At 49.9% G+C, this 18,448-nt stretch overlaps 9 protein-coding genes across 9 annotated transcripts; 5 read left to right on the top strand and 4 right to left on the bottom strand.

The window, feature by feature from the left end:
- Window positions 1–333: 333 nt before the first annotated feature.
- On the top strand, window positions 334–1,764 carry N7516_008052 (putative C6 transcription factor; the record flags this gene model as incomplete). Its single annotated transcript, XM_057220772.1, has 1 exon — window positions 334–1,764. One exon carries the CDS (start codon window positions 334–336, stop codon window positions 1,762–1,764), a length of 1,431 nt encoding a protein of 476 aa, XP_057071044.1.
- Window positions 1,765–2,312: 548 nt separating this feature from the next.
- Window positions 2,313–2,567, bottom strand: N7516_008051 (uncharacterized protein; the record flags this gene model as incomplete). Its single annotated transcript, XM_057220771.1, has 1 exon — window positions 2,313–2,567. The coding sequence occupies one exon, from the start codon at window positions 2,565–2,567 to the stop codon at window positions 2,313–2,315; it is 255 nt and encodes an 84-aa protein (XP_057071043.1).
- A 20-nt stretch (window positions 2,568–2,587) lies between these two features.
- Window positions 2,588–3,058, bottom strand: N7516_008050 (uncharacterized protein; the record flags this gene model as incomplete). Its single annotated transcript, XM_057220770.1, has 2 exons — window positions 2,588–2,695; window positions 2,846–3,058. Coding segments are annotated over 2 exons (321 nt in total), but the record flags the coding sequence as incomplete, so codon positions are not given.
- A 629-nt stretch (window positions 3,059–3,687) lies between these two features.
- N7516_008049 (sugar porter family MFS transporter) lies at window positions 3,688–5,536 on the top strand (the record flags this gene model as incomplete). Its single annotated transcript, XM_057220769.1, has 4 exons — window positions 3,688–3,806; window positions 3,857–4,722; window positions 4,779–5,039; window positions 5,100–5,536. 4 exons carry the CDS (start codon window positions 3,688–3,690, stop codon window positions 5,534–5,536), a joined length of 1,683 nt encoding a protein of 560 aa, XP_057071041.1.
- An 865-nt stretch (window positions 5,537–6,401) lies between these two features.
- N7516_008048 (uncharacterized protein) lies at window positions 6,402–8,367 on the top strand (the record flags this gene model as incomplete). The annotated part of the gene is made up of 4 exons (XM_057220768.1): window positions 6,402–6,480; window positions 6,543–6,679; window positions 6,757–7,522; window positions 7,586–8,367. 4 exons carry the CDS (start codon window positions 6,402–6,404, stop codon window positions 8,365–8,367), a joined length of 1,764 nt encoding a protein of 587 aa, XP_057071040.1.
- A 78-nt stretch (window positions 8,368–8,445) lies between these two features.
- On the bottom strand, window positions 8,446–9,522 carry N7516_008047 (ribokinase; the record flags this gene model as incomplete). The annotated part of the gene is made up of 1 exon (XM_057220767.1): window positions 8,446–9,522. One exon carries the CDS (start codon window positions 9,520–9,522, stop codon window positions 8,446–8,448), a length of 1,077 nt encoding a protein of 358 aa, XP_057071039.1.
- Window positions 9,523–10,221: 699 nt separating this feature from the next.
- On the bottom strand, window positions 10,222–12,793 carry N7516_008046 (uncharacterized protein; the record flags this gene model as incomplete). Its single annotated transcript, XM_057220766.1, has 5 exons — window positions 10,222–10,874; window positions 10,927–11,769; window positions 11,829–12,281; window positions 12,529–12,642; window positions 12,727–12,793. 5 exons carry the CDS (start codon window positions 12,791–12,793, stop codon window positions 10,222–10,224), a joined length of 2,130 nt encoding a protein of 709 aa, XP_057071038.1.
- Window positions 12,794–13,480: 687 nt separating this feature from the next.
- N7516_008045 (Carboxylesterase type B) lies at window positions 13,481–15,247 on the top strand (the record flags this gene model as incomplete). Its single annotated transcript, XM_057220765.1, has 1 exon — window positions 13,481–15,247. The coding sequence occupies one exon, from the start codon at window positions 13,481–13,483 to the stop codon at window positions 15,245–15,247; it is 1,767 nt and encodes a 588-aa protein (XP_057071037.1).
- A 959-nt stretch (window positions 15,248–16,206) lies between these two features.
- N7516_008044 (fungal specific transcription factor domain-containing protein) lies at window positions 16,207–18,326 on the top strand (the record flags this gene model as incomplete). The annotated part of the gene is made up of 3 exons (XM_057220764.1): window positions 16,207–16,296; window positions 16,357–17,521; window positions 17,575–18,326. 3 exons carry the CDS (start codon window positions 16,207–16,209, stop codon window positions 18,324–18,326), a joined length of 2,007 nt encoding a protein of 668 aa, XP_057071036.1.
- Window positions 18,327–18,448: the final 122 nt, after the last annotated feature.

Genomic DNA, 18,448 nt, shown 5'->3' with positions numbered 1-18,448 from the left:
TGGGTCTGCACCCGATTCGGATATATAGCCGCACCCCCAAACAAAATATATATATCGTACGGCCTCCCCTTCCATAAAAATGAAAGAAATTAGAAGAAACATCTGTATAAAATTGCCTCGGATAAAACGGAGCCGAATGTTTCCGTGACTAAGTGGCTTCTCCATCCTGAGCTTTGTAAGGCTGGCATTTTGCTTCGGACATTCCCGATTGTCTCCGCCCTTTTTCTTCTCCCTTCTGCCCCAGAAATCCCCAGACTCTCGAACACCCCGGACTCTGCCCATGAAAGAGTCAACATGGAGGAACCAGTCCCACCATTACGTCCTGAATCAAGAATGCCTGACACCTTCAACAGCGCCACCCCGCTTATCGAAGAAGAGGCCTTCTTATCGCCGGGAACATTCTCCAGCGCAGACGACTACGCAGCCAACCCCAGATTCCTCGAATTACAAGAAGAACTCCGCTGCGTACTTTTCTCCGCAGTAGCAAGCCTCGAGCCAGCAAACTACACAACCCCAGCTCCCCTAGAACCAGCAGAGGGGCCTCAAGCCCGACTCCCACGCCAAAGCCTAGACTTCACGCGGGTCATCTCAATCCCCAAAATCAGACTAATCTTCTACCTAAAAAATTGGATCACAGAATGCGCGCCGTACCTCGATAAATTCGACGAGGCGCGCCATTTTGGTGTCCACATTCCAATCCTAGCACAAGGCTCACCCGCCCTGTTCTACGCAATTCTCGCGTTCTCCGCACGGCAAACAGAGCGAAAAGCCTGCCTGGACAAAGCCTACGACAGCCTCGAGCTGTACCAAGAGTCCATCCGCCTCCTGGCACCATTGCTCCAAGCAAAGGACCCCAACGTCCTTGTGTCAGTATGCATCCTCGCCGTGATGGAATTAATGTCCGTCAGCCCGCGCGACTGGCGACGGCATGTGGAGGGTTGCGCCGCACTGTTCGAGTCGTTCAACGTGAACGGACTCTCAGGCGGACATCTGCAAGCCGTGTTCTGGTGTTATGCGCGCATGGAGCTGTGCGGCGCGATCATCTCCAACGGCGTTGAGAGTACAGTCCTCCCCCTGGAAAAATGGGTCCCAGCAATGCCGCAGGCTTCTTCGAAGGAAGCGCAAGAGGATATCATCCGCGACGCGTTCTGCGAAAATGGCCGCGCGGCCCCTGATATGCACGCTAATTGGGCGGTTTATTTATGCGCGAAGGCTTGCGACCTCTGTTGCCGTCGAACGCGATTCTTGGAATTGGGCGAGGCGTCTGATGATACGCGCCCGTTCTCAGAACAGTGGAGTCGGCTTTGGGAGGAGCTGCAGTACTGGCTTGAACAGCGCCCGCCTGCCATGCTGCCTATTAAGACTACGGGGATGGGCAGCGGACAGACCTTTCCGGAGATCCTGTTTGCACATTGGGCGGCTATTTCTGGGAACCAGTTGTATCATGCTGCGTCTATTATGATGCTTGATATGAGGCCTGCTGAGAGGGGGCCGCCTCCTTCCAAGCCGCATTTCTCGGCTATCTGGCATGCTCGTAGGGTATGTGGGATTTCGTTGACGAATCCTCATAGCGGGAACTTGATCAATGCTATCCAGCCACTTTACATTGCCGGGAAGTTACTCAGTCATCATAGTGAGCATGTTGAGGTTGCGAAGCTGTTCAAGATTATTGAGCGCACGACTGGGTGGGGTGCTTTGTGGCGCCTCAAGGATCTTGAGAGAGCTTGGGGGTATGAACCAGGGGAGATCTCGGGTGTGATCTGAGGTCCTTGGTTCAAATGATACAGTTCCAATCCTGTTACGGTTCAGTATCTTGCATTTGCTCCGACGCGATTGTTACCCTACGATGTTCGGAGCGCAGTTCAACGACCGGCAAACGACATGCGAAAAAAAAAGGGTACACAAGGATGAATTTGGTGGTTTACATTGCGACCGATGTGTACACGAATTCGAGTCCCCTCTCGAGGTTTGGTTCAGTCCAAAGTACTTGCAACACAGAACAAGATCTGCCCAACAAAATTCAACCGACCGGCCCTACTTGAAATCCGCACAGGTCTTGGGATACTGCAGAGAATGCATGATGCGGTACTTCAGCTTCTTAATATCAACCTCAAACGAAAAACTTCACCTTCCGAACACCTGGGGGTACCGATCATGTGTTGGTACACATGGACTTTTCAAAGTTGCGGCTGCCATGTAAAATATTCACTTCAGCTGTCGGGTCGACCTTTGAAGTTTCCTTCGGGAACTATCATGGTTCATTTATGCATTGAAGCATTGATATCGGCAATAAAATTACCACAGAATGACACTCACATCCGACTCGATTCAGTCGGCAAATACAAACCAGCATATCCACCCATAATCATGAGATCCTTGGCAAGTGACGCAAACTGCGGATCCATGCGCATCGCAAGCGCGATATCAGTCAATGCCCCAGCGGGGTAGATGGATACCTCCCCGGGATACTTGTGGGCCATCTGCACCATCCAGTTTGTTGCCGAAGGCGAGTTCCCCGGTCGGCCTGTCGAGAAGCCTTGCATGAAAGCCGCCCGAAGTCCGATCATTGCCTTCGGCTTCCAGCGTTTTATTCTCCGGCACTAATGCCCCCTCCCAGGGCAGCTCGACGTGTATCAAGTCCAATGCCCGGAAACGGTTGCGCGTGCTGATCAGCGGCCATGTTGCCCCAGGTAGACTGGAATGGTGCTTAGATTTGCGTCTTGGTCAGTCCCGACCAAGTGAATCGCCATTTGGAGCTTCCAGCTGTTGGCTGTATGTGGGGTTTTATTTGTATTTCGTCGCTGCACATTATCGCCATGATCTATGTAGGTTAATAATACCTCACATCGCCAACTAGGGCTATCAGGCACGGGATGAATTCAGCCGTAAACCAATCACTGTCCATGATGACGTAGTGTTTATCCGGACGCGGGGTAGTCCGTACCGCAAGACTGTTTGTGACGAAAGGGAGCATTAGCTGCATAGCAGATCGATGTGGAATAATGCTTTGCAGGGCCAAGGAGGAAATGATACTTAGTGCGTATATTGCATAGAGCACCTATCAAGTCAATTCAATGGTCTGATTGCTACCTGGACAGTGCTACCTGGACAGAGTATCCCGAATGATTGGTCCTAAATACCATCTTGAACACTAAGATCATGTTTTGAGGTCAATATCTCAAACCCCTAAGCGAGCACGGTGGCTCTGTTTCCCCAAACGGAACGAGTCACACATCTACACTTAGGTTTTACCCGACACCATAAGTCAGGATAGGCCGTGCATGGGCCGAAAGACAAAATAGGAAACCGATGCAACCCGAGATGTCCACTTCTTTCCCGTCCCCACCGTCGGGACCATTCTGGGAGATTGGAGGCTATGTACCCCCAATCGGGTTTAGCGGGCCAGTTCCTCCACCATTTTGCCTCCACAAAACGACGAAAATTGGGGATCCGGGGGATATTAGCCCATGAAAATACCGAGAAACTGGAGAAGTTCTATGGGGTTTGAGCCTTTTTTTCTGCTTTGCACGTGGTGCCACTCGGACTATGACAGAATTAAACCAACTCCATTCAATGCAATCCAAAAATGGGCGTATATAGAGACCCTCCTTCCCCCATGTTTTCAATTCCCCAGATTTCATCTCCTAGCGCTACATTGGAAATTCCGCTTCTCCAATATTCCCTAACATGACAATGCGATCATCCACTGAGGTGGAATCCACCCCGCGAGTTGAATTGGCGAAGAAATCCATGTGGCAGTCTATCTTCGACAACCCTAAAGTGCTAGCAATTGCCTTCTTTGCCTCGTAAGAATCCCCTCTCTTCAAACCCACAAACTCAATTCTAACACCCCAAGATTCGGTGGCTTCGAATATGGCTACCAACAAGGTGTCCTCGGCCAGTCCCTGGTCATGACCCGCTTCACAGAAAACTTCCCAACAGTAGTAGCCTCATCCACCGCAACAGGCTGGCTAACCTCCGTCCTCCAATTGGGCGGTATCGTCGGCTCCCTGTCGGCCGGTATCCTGGGAGAAGTCTACTCCCGCAAATACACAATGTTCTTCGCCTGCTGCTGGGTCATCCTCGGCAGCTATCTGTATATCGGCGCGACTGCCGGCAACCCGTCTCTGCTGTACGCGGGCCGATTCTTCACCGGCCTTGGCGTCGGCTTGTTCAGTGGTGTGGGGCCTCTGTATAACGCCGAACTGGCGGCAGCTGAAATGCGTGGTCTGCTCGTCTCGTTCTACCAGTTTGCTACTATTCTCGGAATCATGATTTCCTTCTGGGTTGGATATGGTAGTAACAATATCGGCGGCACGGGAGCTACGCAGACGGATCTTGCTTGGCGTTTACCTTCTATTATTCAGGGTATTCCTGCTATTGCGCTTGCATGTGGTATTTGGTTCATGCCTTTCTCGCCCCGTTGGCTGGTTAAGCAGGGTCGTGACCAGGAGGCGCAGGACACCATTGCTTGGATGCGGAAGCTCACTGTTGATCATGAGCTTGTCCAGATGGAATACCTTGAGATTAAGGCTGAGGCTGTCTTTGAGGAACGGGCGTTTGCTAAGGCTTCGCCTAAACTTGCGGATAAAGAGAAGAAGAGTGTCTTCATGAACCAGATCGCGCAGTATGCCAACTGCTTCCGCTCGATGGATAACTTCAAGCGTGTTTGCATTGCTTGGTTGGTTATGTTCTTCCAGCAGTGGAGCGGTGTCGATGCTAGTAAGTTGACTTGTTTGAGAGATATCGGGAATGTCGGGTTAACCATTACGCATTAGTTATTTACTACGCCTCCAATGTCTTCGTCAGCCTCGGACTTACTGGCGGTACGATTGCTCTTCTGGCAACCGGCGTGACCGGTGTCGTTTTCCTCATCAGTACAATCCCCGGAATGTTGGTCATTGACAAGTTCGGCCGCAAGCCCATGCTTCTGGGTGGGTCGATTGTTATGCTCGTTAGCATGGTCATCGTCGGTGTGATTGTGGCCAAGTTCCAACACGACTGGCCTAGCCATGTAGCAGCCGGCTGGACCGCTGTTGGTGAGTACCAAACCTACATCTGAAAAGCCGTCACTCCAATCGCTAACTCATCTGTTCTAGCTTTGATCTGGCTATATATCGCTGGCTTCGGCGCCACCTGGGGCCCCGTTTCATGGACTCTCGTTTCTGAGATATTCCCGCTTTCCATTCGCGCAAAGGGTGCTTCCATCGGCGCTTTCAGCAACTGGATCAACAACTTCGCTATTGCTTTCTTCGTTCCCCCTATGCTCCAGAACTGGCAATGGGGTACCTATATCTTCTTCGCCGGTTTCCTCGCCTGCGGCATCGTCTGGGTTTGGTTCTTCCTGCCTGAAACTAAGGGCGCTTCTTTGGAAGATATGGATCGTGTTTTCAAGAGCAATGCCGGCGAGCAAGATGCTGAACTCCTCCGAGAAGCGCAGCGCGACGTGGGTTTGACTTCGTTCCTTGAGCGTATGTCGGGCAATGGCGGTGATCTCGAGAAAAACGAGAGATCGCAGTATATTGAGAAGGTTTGAGCGGGTTCTAAAAATGGGCCGTAGCTCAAGGTCGCATTTAGTTTATAATTCAACGTTTACGAAGTCAATTCTTTCATGTAAAGATCCGCTTGGGTACGGTCTGTCGAACGCTCTGTTTAGCGCATAAAGACCCAGCACAGCCATTCAACTCCAGGTTGATATTTCCCAGAAGTAGATGAAACTCATAAGACTCTGTCCTTCTTCCTTTCATATTCCCTTTGCTTCTCCCTTTCTTCATTCCTACTTTCTTCCCCTTTCCCATGTCTAAAACGGCGTCTCTGAGCCGGATGGGAATCTCCTGTCTCCCATCACAACTTTGAAATATTTCGACCGTGACGTGTGACTTCTAAGATTACCGGGGTAGTCGTGGAGATTTCTGGTGTGTGATATGGACTTTTACGACTTATTGGAGGGTGTGATACCCGTACGGATCAATAGGTTGGAAAAGTCGTAGCCGCGAGAAAGCTGAAAGACCGAAAGAGCCACTGAAGAGTGGGCTAATCCAAGTCATCACGAAACCATCATATCTCTGCCATGGATGGTAGATATCTGTGACTTATTGGAGGCTACCAATCGGCAGGATGTTCTTGCGCAAACATGTATGGAATATCTATGAAGTCTCAGTATTTCCGTCTCCTATTTTCAGTAGAAATAAAAGCGTTTAATCAGTACCTGTAATAATACCTTTCAAAGCATACAACAGATTAATGCCCGCCCTGCCATAATCGCCCACCGTAGCCATTGCTGTTCGCCCCACAGGCTCAAATGATCGGCCACCTCCGGCAGTCGAACACATATTGGGACTGCGGAGCCTCCGTTCATTCTTTTCTGCAACATCTGGGGCAATGCCATATCACGTTTCACCATGCCCAGAAAACCCACACCCGCAGCGAAGCAGCGGGTTCGGACTGGCTGCTTGACCTGTCGAAAAAGAAGAAGAAAATGTGCGTGTCACGTGGTTTGCCCTTTTATTTTTGCCATCAAAACTGACGGTTTGACATTGTAGGTGATGAGCAGAAGCCCAGCTGTGCTAACTGTGAGGTTAAGGGCCTCCGGTGCAAATACAGCTCTGATTTGGCGTTTGTGCCGCAGCGCGAGGGGGGCGTTTCCGGTGCCTCAAGACAAGCGTATAACAATATTACTGTGAGTACTCCACAACGCATTCAATTTTTTTAGTCTACTTGACAATGTGATATGGACATGAGGCTGATTCTGATCAGTTTGTCGATGACTCGCCCCTTGCAGCAGCAAATAAGGAGAAACCAAAGGCTCCACAGCAACCTACAGATGATTCCCAGAGCGATGGCAACACTGGTTACTCTTTAGACGAATTGCAGTCTTCGGCTGATGGCCCAGATGACACCGGGGATGTCCGTCGTGCTTTTGAATTTCAAAACATTCTGTCATCCGCAGTGCCCAACGTCAACCTTTCTGATCCTCCAATCCCATTTGCCACTGAACGGAGTGCGCCAGGTACTCGATACATAAACAGTGCTCCGTACTTTGGATACAGATCTGTTACAAAGAATAGAACAGTTGAACGACAAGTGGCTCTTGCAAGTGGAAATCATGAGACTGACTTGCTTCGACATTTCCGGTACCATGTCGGTCCTTGGATCGATACCGGGGACCCGGAGCTCCCATTTGGTCTGCAGGTCCTTCTGCTCTCGCGAACCAACAGAGCTCTACAAGCCGCGGTCCTTGCGTTGGCTGCAGGTCAGCGACTTCTCGTGACAACCCCGAGTAGCAAGGACCTCGAAAGTAGCCAGAAGTTCCGAAAGGAAGCAGAAGAGAGTCTACCACTTGAATATGATCTGACTAGATATGCTGGTCATGCCCTCTTGATGCTTCAAGATGCTCTGTCTACTGGACCGCAGCAGTGGAGAAGCCTATTAGTTGACATTTTAGAGCATATCAGTGACTTTGCATCACGAGCAGTGGGAGAAGAGGTTGGGGATGCTTTGCTGTGGCTTTACTTTCGACTCGGTAAGGCAGGCTCTAATATTCCCAACAAATTAGCTAGTAGAACTAACACGGCGTCTTTTGCAGATCTCGCAGGCTCAATATCCTCTTCAAAACCACCGCTTATGCCCTTTCGATCATTATTACGGCGAGATGGGACCTTATTACACCACCAACAATCTATGCGGCCTCAGACCGTCAATTCCGTTTACAAGCACATACTGTGTCTTCTGGGACACTGCTTAACCCTAATACACGGTGACCGACAGACATCCTCTCCTCATACAGTCACATCACCAAATCTAGCAGCCTTCCCATCTTTACGACAATCCCGCTCCCTATCACAATGGACGTTCCTCTGGTCGGACTGCCAGAAATGGTACAACGAGCGACCAGTAAACGTGCAGCAGATCGTGGACATCCGCGGCGGCGAAGCTGACCAAATTGACCCTGACCACGACTCCTCGTTCCCAATCCTCATCTACACAACACCAATGGCGCTGGTCGCCAACGCTGTCTACCATATGATTTCTCTATTATTGCTTACGCATAAGCCGCGACTGTTGAAATCACTGCCCGGACCAAGGTCCGTCACCTCGCATATCTGGCATGCACAGTCGATCGCTGGGATTGCTGCAAGCAATGACTCCCCCGAACAATGGGATCCGGTATTGGTTGCAAGTCTTCTCACTATTGCGAAGGAGATGACACATGAATCCCAACAAGCGGTTCTACTAGGACGTTTTTCCAGAATCACAGCTACAACGGGCATCAACCTTGACCGAGAGACTAATGCGCTTCAAGCGGCGTGGAACCTGGCGCGATACGAGGAGGAATTCGATGATGAAGCTGACGCTATGATCTCATAATTATACCCAAAATCTCATTTCTATTGATTCTTGTTTTTCATCAATGGAGCCTATTTTACATCCCATCGTTTCATACATTCATTCCATATCGTATGCAAAGGGAATACTCTGCATAGCACCTCGTCGCTGCACACACATAGCAGCAGCAGCATTGGCCGTTGAAACCGCGCCCTCAATTTCCTCATAGAAAGCCCCAATACCCTGCCCGGTAGCCAAGAACCGCGCCACAGCAGTCGCGAAATACCCAACAAAGGTATCCCCAGCTGCAGTAGTATCAACCACCTTCGCAACCTTAACACCAGCAACAATCCCAGTCCGACCGGACTTCGTCGAGAAATAAACCCCCTTCGCACCCAGCGTAATAACAACAATCTCAACGTCCGCGCGCTCATGGAACCGCGGTGCTAATTCCTCAGGCCGTAACCCATCCCCCTCAACAGCATCCCCAATAGGAAGACCCTCAATAGATCTCGCCATCTGCACAACCTCCGTCTCATTCATAATAAGCACCGCAGTGCCACGCAGCGCGGAAAGCGGAATCCCCTCTGGAAACACAGGCGCGGGATTGAACACCACTTTCGACCGGTCCGTGACAGAGCCATCATTGAAATACTCCAACAAGCCCAATGTCGTGGTGCGCGGGATCTCACCCTGCAACACGACGATATCGGGCGTAGACGGATAACTCTTCAATGCAGCGAGGATATTTTCAACATCGCTCAGCAATCCTGCATGGTTTGCGCCTGGGACGACGAGAATACGATTCTCGCCGCCGATGGCTTCTTCCACGATAATGCTTGCGGACCCCGTCTGGGCGACCGTCGATTGTTCAATGGATGTTGTGTCGACGCCGGATTTCTCGAGCGCTGGTTGTAGGAGGGTCGTGTAGTATGGGTCCTCAGCGCCAACGGCGCCGATCATGTTCACGGAGGCATCTTGGGTTGTTTGTGATGTGAAGGAGGAGCGGCCGCACGCGACGGCTTGGTTTCCGCCTTTGCCGCCTGCTGAGACGGTTAGGGAGGTTGCTGTGAGGGTTTCGCCTGGTCCTGGGCAGCGCGGGGTTGCTGTTACGAAGTCGATGTTTAGGGAGCCGATTACGGTGATTTGGGGGTTTTTGGCGGATGGTGGGGTCGTGGTTGGGGTTGTTTTCGACATCTTCGTGGGTTGTGGTGGTATGGTGTTTAGTGCTTGGCGGGGTGGGTTAGGAGTTTTGATGTGGGCTGTTGCGGGCGAAAATAAACTGAAGCATGTAGAGGGTTCAAATTATTTCAATATATGTCGCGCCGCGTGACCTTTCTTGTTTTTTTGCTCGGTCGGGATCTCGACATTCGGCATCCCAAAGCCCCATTCATCTCCCCACGTCCCGAGGTTTATGTTGTACTTAAGTTGCCTGATGTGGGAGCTGTAGGCTATGCTCCTCCCGAACAGGCTAGCCCGGGTCAGTATTCCGCCAAATGCAGCTTAGCGCAGGAACGACGCTGACTGGAAATGGAAGTGGCCACATTAGGTAGGCATTACCCCGGAATCTGTTGGTTTACAACCTTAGGACCTACATATGTACCTACCTAGATATACCTATGTACAGAATGGTGGAAACATTTGTGAACGTACCGAGTCAACCGCATTAAACCAATTTGCCAAGCTGCCAAGCGGCCATATCGGTGACATCATCGCCTATCTAGCCCAGGAGAGCGGATATCTAGTGTTCATACTTAGATTACTGAATTTGATATTAGAGTAAGTACTCGACTCACAGTCATACATGACAATGGCTTGAAAGAAGCAAATAAGCTAACATATGGATAACTCCCCGACCAGTAACCCAATACACCAATCCATGCAAAAGCAAATCACTCAGTTCATCTTGACTTGGAACAAATACCGCTGTCGGATCTGCGCAACATCATACACAATGTACTCATTGTAGTACAGACATTGACTTCCACTCTGGGTGTTGCCGATAGCCACATCAGGCATCGTCACACCCTCCAACGCTGGATTCAAACATCCAGCATCCTTCCACCCACCAGGAACACTCGACCCCTTGCCGAGTGTCGCAATTTTGCCCTCAGCATGCGCTAGCTCGCCAGCGTTGTAGTTGCTACTTCCAAGCTCTAGCATGGGGGAACCGAGCTCTGCATCGCAGAGGAGAAGTAATCCCATCCCCCGACTGTTATAAGGACAACAGTAATTTGCGGATTTGCTAGATGTATCAGCTAGATACACACCCTTGCCGAACATGTATCCGTTGACGGGTGCTTCGGGTGGTGCGATGCGAAGACCTTGGCTGAGAATACCACCAAAGTTTGTGCTGCGGGATCCGTGCCAGAGGAGACGGCGGTCGCTGTTTGGGATGTTGGCATAGGGGGATGCGTTGAAGCGGTCGTTTTCGCCTTGCCGCTCGATGCGGAAGATGTTCACGACCTTGTAGTTCATGCTGTGTGTCTGCCCGCGAGAGTTCTGGAGGTAGTTCTCGAGTTCGACGAACTCGTTTGATTTGTGGTCCACTAAGCGAGGTCAGTTTGGTGATATATTGCACGTTTGGGAATTGGTACTCACGTTCTGTCATCTCCTCCATACCCAGACTCTGGAACTGGCGATCTAGTGGGTGGGTTTCATCGTGGTCTTCCTTGGACGATACCATGATTTCATTCGCAACGTCCATGTCGGTCAGTGCCTCCAGCAAATCGATTTCTTTCTTGATCTGCACGTTCGTATTCAAGGTCGGGGGTCGATGGCGACCAAAGACGTGGGGAATCAAGGTAAAGTATCGGTTGCTTAATGCCTCTATGGCATCACCATATGATAGTCCATGTTTTTCTTGTGCCAATGTTGGTGTAGTCATGAGCTCGGAAATATCTTTCAAAACCAAGAATCCACTTTTCAATGTCCTGTCGCTCAGCTTCCCCAATGGCAGTTTGTGGGCATCGTAGGACATTGCGGCCAATGTATCGAGGACGTTTTGTTTGTTGAAGATGAAAGACATGAGGTTTTGAAGCCCTTTGGATAAAGCACTCTCGACCGGGGGGTTATCCTCTTCTTCCTTGATAGTTTTCTCCTTTTTAACGGGCTCTTCCTCATCATCATCCTCCTCGTAGTTGCGCTCAAGGAACGTGTACTTTCCGTTTTTAGGAGTATCGAGCCGGTTCTCCCATTTGAGGCCCGACTTGTCTTTGAACTTCTTCTCATAATGTTGCAACGCGGCCGCCAAACCACCGTCCCCGAGACAGGCTGACTGCCCATGCTCCCCAACTCGACCCCACCGTGTCCAGGTAAAGTACTTCGAGTTTGTACCGACCAACAGTTGAACGCGATAGAACTTGTTGGCATTGCTGGATGCCACAGTCTGGCTCAGGGTAGCGTCCCAGATGAGGCCTGCACTGTCAATGTAGACCTTGGGGTCTATCACAAGGGGGTGTCAGCTTGTCTTCCATGCCTAAGTTCTCGCATTGCAGACTTACCCTTTAGTTTACCCAGTTCCTCGAATCCATCATCGATTGGGACATTAAGGGCCTTTATGGTTGTCTTTTGGATGTCCTTTGTCTTTTTGTTGGACTCTTTCTTCACAGGGTCTTCATCCGCGCCTCGCTTCTTGGCTTCAGGCTTCTTATCCTTAGAGGACTTGGCTTTGCCATTTGTTCCATTCTTCTGGGTGTCGTTTGTTGTTTTGTCAGCATCGTTTACAGCAGAAGCCGCATCCGCGCCTCGCTTCCTGGTAGTACGCTTGTTGTCTGCAGGAAGAGAGGCGGTACCGTCCGCAGTCTTGTCCTGTGTGTCATCGTCTGTCTGGGACGTCTGATTGGATTGGCCGAAAGAATACTTTGACTCCGATAACGGTTTCTTGGCTTGGTCTGATTCAAGAAGCCACACAAGTGGCACGATATGACAATTGGCGAGCTGGGAAGCTTGTTTGTCTAGTGGATTGATCAGTAAAATGGTCCCGAGTTCGTGCAGTGCTACCTCGAAAGTTTGAAACAATGACTGCTGCTTGCCATCCAACACCGTCTAAACCTGTCATTTCTGAAAATGGCGTGCGGGGCCAAAGTATCTCACACATGATCGCTATCATCCCCAACACGGTTTGTCACCGATTTGAGTGTTAAGATTAAAGCACATAGGGGTTTCAAACTTCCGAGGTTGTGTCTGTGGTTGTGCACTCACATTTGGTAGTTTGCTTCTCCACATCCTTCTCAGTGGTCACCAGATGGGTACAATCATCCGTGACCGACGTGCTGAACGTCGCTCCATTCTTCTCAATGAGCGCTTTTAAGTCCGCTGTGAGTAGTATAATCGTCAGCATATAAGTCGTGGAGAGCTATACAAAGTCCGCCTCGGCTCTTGGGAATAGGGGGCTCATACCCTGTCTCAGATTGGGAAACGTCCCGCCCACGGAGATGACAAGTTTCTTGAAACTTTGAACTGGCATGATGTTGCTTAATTGCAATGAACAAAAAGAGGACTAGGTATGAAGAGTGAAGAGTAGAAAATAGGAAGGTAGAGTATGGAGGGGGTCGAGTACGAGGCTGAGGTGTACAATGTAAGAGGAGAGCTTCCCAGGTGGGAGCAAACAAAAATGAGAAAGGCGCAAGATGTGATAAAAAAAAAGCATAACAGAGCAAAGGAAGGAACAAGTTGCCTTTTAAATAAAAAAGAAATAGGAGAGGTTGTTCACAGTCAAGGTATTTGGCCTGAGGGATCTGGCAGAAATGAGGCTGCTGCCTGTGTTAGCGTCAGGCAGCACAAGGCAACACAAGGCAGCACACCTTCTTCTGTGGGGAAGATTCGATCTGTCCACGGGTTTAGGGTTAGCTATGTAATATATCAAACATAATTATATAATGTGAATCATCTGACTACTGACTCCATTACTCACTATGAAAGCTGCCCAGGAAATGAACCTTTGGACTACTCCACGGCTAATGTTGACATATAACCACCATACTAAGCCTAATGTCCCGACTGGTTCAGGAGTCAACCACCGTGGCGCTAATCCAACATCCAGCCAACCCGTTAACATTGGCATGAGGGGGGATTTCTGCCCATGTCCTTGAACACTACACTGTTCACTGGGGCAATAGAAAATACATCCAACACAAGTATCAAGACACCCACAATGACAACTACTCCCACATTTCGCCTTAACCATCCACAGCTCGGCAGCCTTACTGGCCGACTGGTCGATCAACATCATGCTGATGGACAACTTGTGACTGACCCCGTCGTGCATTTCCGTTCCATTCCCTATGCCACTATCCCGGCTCGTTTCTGTCAGAGCATACTGCTCGATCATATCCCAGATCACTTTGATAACCGTCCTCATGGCGACTTCACACAGTATGGTGCTGCGTGTCCACAGGTGCCACAGCCTACGGGCAGAGGTAGCGCGACAGGAGGATTCGTGCCTGGTGAGGAGCCAACCATCTATGATGAACAAGCATGTCTCAACTTGACTATATCGACACCTGCAACTAATGTCCTCGAGGAAACCAGCCCATCAGTCCCCAAAAGGCTGCTCCCAGTTCTGGTGTATGTGCATGGTGGTGGTTTCATTGAAGGAAAGGGTCATGTCAGCGCTCTACATGACACAACAAAGATGACTGAGCTGGCGGCTCATGAGACCATGGATGTGGTGATTGTGTCGATAGGATACCGGTTGAATTGGCAGGGTTTCACCGCCTGCTATGATCTACTTAACGAAGCCAGGGAGAATGGCGAGCCTGCATTCAATTACGGGATGCGAGACCAACGCACCAGTTTCCTTTGGATCCAGAAATACATCGCAGGATTTGGCGGTGACCCAAGTAACATCACGGCATTCGGTGAGTCAGGTGGAGCAGCCTCGATCTACATGCACGCCTGTTCAGACTTGCCTCTGTTCAACCGAGTCATCATCCAGAGTGGCTCGCCCAGTGTCGTAGGTATCTGGACACTCGAAGAGTGCGATGCATACTATCACCGTCTGCTATCATATCTGGGCATCGCGGAAGCGACGCGGGCAGGGCGTCTCAAAGCCCTCCGTGAGGTGCCAGTGTCGCGGTTGGTTGAGTTTATTCGTGACAACAATATAAGGACAATGAAGCCCTACCTTGGCCCAGAGAGTGGGTTCTTCCCTCAGCAGCCCTTTTGGTCCAATCAAGGCGAGATGTTGGCCAACTGCCCATGGATCGATGAGATCATGATTGGGGACGACTCATGTGAGGGACTTGGACTTGTACTGGCGCTGAAGGGCATCTCTGTTAGTCCGTACATTGCAAGAGTACGCTCCATCCTCGGTGACAAATCAGCACGCCGTGTGCTGGACGCGTACGAGATACATGATGGTATGGATGAGGGCCTCTTCTGGCAGCATGCGATGGTTCTAATAGGAGACCTGATCTTTTCTGAACCGACGCACTCAACAGCCATCTCGGTAGCTAAGAGTGGCCGGAAGCGTTTATATCGCTGGCAGTTTGGTCTACCAAATCCTTTCCCCGGGTCGCCTTTCTCATACGCGGTGGGACATCATTTTGTCGAACTCATGTACCAGTTCATGACACTTGCTGGGCGTCTCCCTACGCACCGCAACCATTTCCTACGGCGTCAAGGGGAGGAGATGGCGCGCAGTTGGATTCGGTTTGCTAATGGACTCCCGCCAATGCCTGGTGCGAAGCCATATGATCTAAAAGAGGGCAGCATCATGGTCTGTGATATGCTGCAGGGGTGGACAGTGCGGACTAGAGCGGAGGATGAAGAGATCAGCCGGAATGACCCGTGGGGACCCCGGCGGTACCGTCAGTGGGAAGTCTTGAGTGAGGAGTTCAGAAGAGCCGGACACTCCGAGGATGGGGTTCAGTTACAAAATGAAAGGATTGAGGCGAGGAGAAAGGTGTTGCTATTATAGGATACACCGGAGACGCGTGGAGATCAAGTATAGTTTCATATGAAAACAAGAATAGTCTAGGTATCAACCTGTAACTGTCGGATCAGAGATAGAAATGTAAGATGATTATGAATACAGCATCTCTAATTATATGATATCCTATCTTCACTCTCTTGTCCATTTTCTTAGACCGAACTCCATATCAACCAATTCATTAAAAATTGGATGGCAGTACAGCTCTTCTTTCCAGTCTCGATCAAATTATTTTTGAACGGACAGTTTTAATACCATTAGAATTTAGATGTTGTGAAAGATGCCCGATGTTCGAACTATGAGCCCCCGAAGTCAATTATATATAACAGAATGTGATATGAAGCATGCGTAAATCTGAGGGACTCTCGGCCTTGGCGGCCAATGGAGATTGCATTATATGGTAGCCTGCATATCCTCATTAGGCTAGAGCAGGCAGTCGTAGTTGATATTCGGGGCTGTTTGCATCGAAGCCGACGGGATAAGGCATAATACGGGACATGAGACAGGACATGATACAGGGCTTAGTTCTGTCCTATGGCATCGAAATCCTACTGGACTATGTCCTTTCCATCACAAGTCCATACCAAGGCCCAATGTATGGCCAGTCCAGTCTGTGAATATGGCGCTGATCATAGAAGTACAGTACCAGATGGAAAATTGAGTGCCAAGACGCACCTAAGCGAACAGTATCTTGCCGTACCAAGTACCGAGGACAGTGTGATTTCTATCTAAGCGTAGATATCCCTTGGTATAAAAATATTACCGCATTAATATTTCGTTCATAGTCTTATTGTGGTGGATTATCCTTTTATACTGACCCTCTGCCGTGAGGGCGGACTTTCCGTTTTGGGACACGGTCGCCGCTCCACTTTTCGTTCCCGCCCCCGACAGGGAAGAGCCCGTAACGACCTGCCAACAAGCTGAATGAGACATGAGAATCATTCACAATGGAGCTGACTTTCTTAATTAATCGAGATGGAACAAATACCAAGAGGGGACATGCACGCCGGGCGTGTAACTCTTGTCGCCACAAAAAGGTATCGCGTTCTCTCCCGGATAGCCCTTCAACAAACGGAGTTGTATGCTGACTTCCCTAGAAACGCTGCTATCACAATATCTCCGAGGAGCAATTAGCTGATGGGACTTCTTCGCCTAAAATCTCTAGTGTCACAAGTAGGCAAAGTCCTGTATCTCAGACTTCAAGACGGGATGCAGCAGTCCGAGATAGATCTGCATCTCCAAGAGGTGAGCGACCAAATGGGTCTTCGCTTCATAATCTGGTGCAACAACGGGCCGAATTTATCGCCCCTGATACAGGTCCAGCTGCAGAGGTCGATCAAGAATCTCGTCGTTTTGCGTGCGACTCACACCCTGTAGCGACACTCATGGAACAAAACGAGTCAAGGTTGAAAGAGGGTCGATCCCAGAAAGGAGATGTTGGTGCATGGCTGGGTGTCGAGGAGAGCTCCGTTGACCAGGGCGAAACTCCTGGCTCCTCTTCACGAACACCACTAGGGACCCATGTTCACCCCGACTGCCTGCCCCCGAAAGACTGCGAGGAGGCCTTGGTAGACATCTATTTTCGTCGGATACACCCATTACTGCCTCTTTTTGACGAAGACAGCTTTCGAAACCAGCACAGAGCAGGTAGACTCCCTCTACGGCTTGTGCAGGCGATTTGCCTTATTGCAGCGAAGGACCAGGGCGCGGTGCCTTTCCTATGCCTTGGTCCCAATTCAAACCCCCTTCCACTGCAGAAATTCAGCACCATCCTCTACACTGATGCCATGCAAAACATCTCGAGAAGGCCAGAGAAAAAAGCACTTGCAATACAAATTTTGGCCCTTCTCTCACTGCACGAATGGGGCTCCACTGGATCCGAGGATTGTTCTTTGAATCTGGCCCAGGCTATTCACCATGCCCAGACCATGGGGTTGCATTTGCTGAGGCCAGACCAAAATTCTGGTACATCTCCCAGGGGTCTCTTCTGGTGTCTGTGGAGTCTAGACCGATGGAACGCTGCTATGAATGGGAGGCCTTTAATGATACACGACGGAGACTTGAGTCAGAGGGTGGACGACGTTGTTTCAACGTTTCAATCGCCGTTTCGTGTCTGGCTTCGAATTGCCGATAAGCTCGGGGAAGTGATGAACTTCTACCGACCGATCATGAAAGGCATGGATCAGAGTGAACTCGATCTTCCCTCCTTTGAGGATATTGTGGAGCACTGTGAGGCTTGGGACATGCCCCCGTACCTACTTGGTATGAAACCTTCCGTCCTTCAGTTGCAACATTGTCTAACCCCTAACGGACAGAGTCCCTTGAGCTTGTTTATCACTCTGTGATTATTCTGTCAACACATTCCAGCGGGTTGCAAGGCCGATCACGGCCACGAGCGTCAAAAATCCGACAAAGTCATTCAATACTTACCATGGCGTCGCTCAGTTACAATCGTGATATTCGGGAATTCCTGCCGTTTCCCATGATCGGTTACACCATCTCGCTCGTATTCTCGGTCACGTACAAACAGCTGAGAGAAAGCAAACTACCAAGTGCGCGCCACACGGCGATTTCCCAAATTCATTTATTTCATCAATGTCTCAAGAAAATGGGCACCACATGGTGGTCGGCCGCTGTGATGACTCGTCTAGGCCAGCGTGTGTTGAACAACATCCAACCCATCATAGACCAGGAACGTTCCACAGGTCCAGACATCAATATCACCCGACTAAACCCTCAGCATGAATCGAGCCGTATATCTTCACAGCCACTTACCCCCGTTGATAATATGCAGTCGCACTCGGCTATTGACATTCCGTATGTGGCGACACGGATTAATGCAGAATATCAGAGTGCACACCTTCTGGCTGATGATCTACTAGGATCAGATAAACCTTTGGATTTTGAAGTAGACAGCACGCCATTATTGACTACAGCTGAAATTGAGGATTTCGATACCTTTTTCGGCAATTTCCTTGATGTCGGCTTTCCAAACTCTGCGAATAATCAATCGTTACTAGGTCTGGACATGCCGGACTTCGAATTTGTTCATCCCGATATAACTTAATGGAAATTACAAAAGTGAAAAGTCCTTGAACAAATATATGCCTGATCACATAATGTATCATTTCTATGTATCGAAGTTTATTCACTGTAATGAGTTTAACAGTATAATGAGCTCCCCACCAC

The sequence above is a fragment of the Penicillium verrucosum genome (assembly GCF_028828655.1).
Source record: "Penicillium verrucosum strain IBT 35672 chromosome Unknown utg000003l_segment0_segment0, whole genome shotgun sequence".
Classification (NCBI taxonomy): Eukaryota; Fungi; Ascomycota; class Eurotiomycetes; order Eurotiales; family Aspergillaceae; genus Penicillium; species Penicillium verrucosum.
The sequence above is the reverse complement of the archived record's forward strand: the minus strand, read 5'-3'. Positions and strand labels throughout refer to the sequence as shown.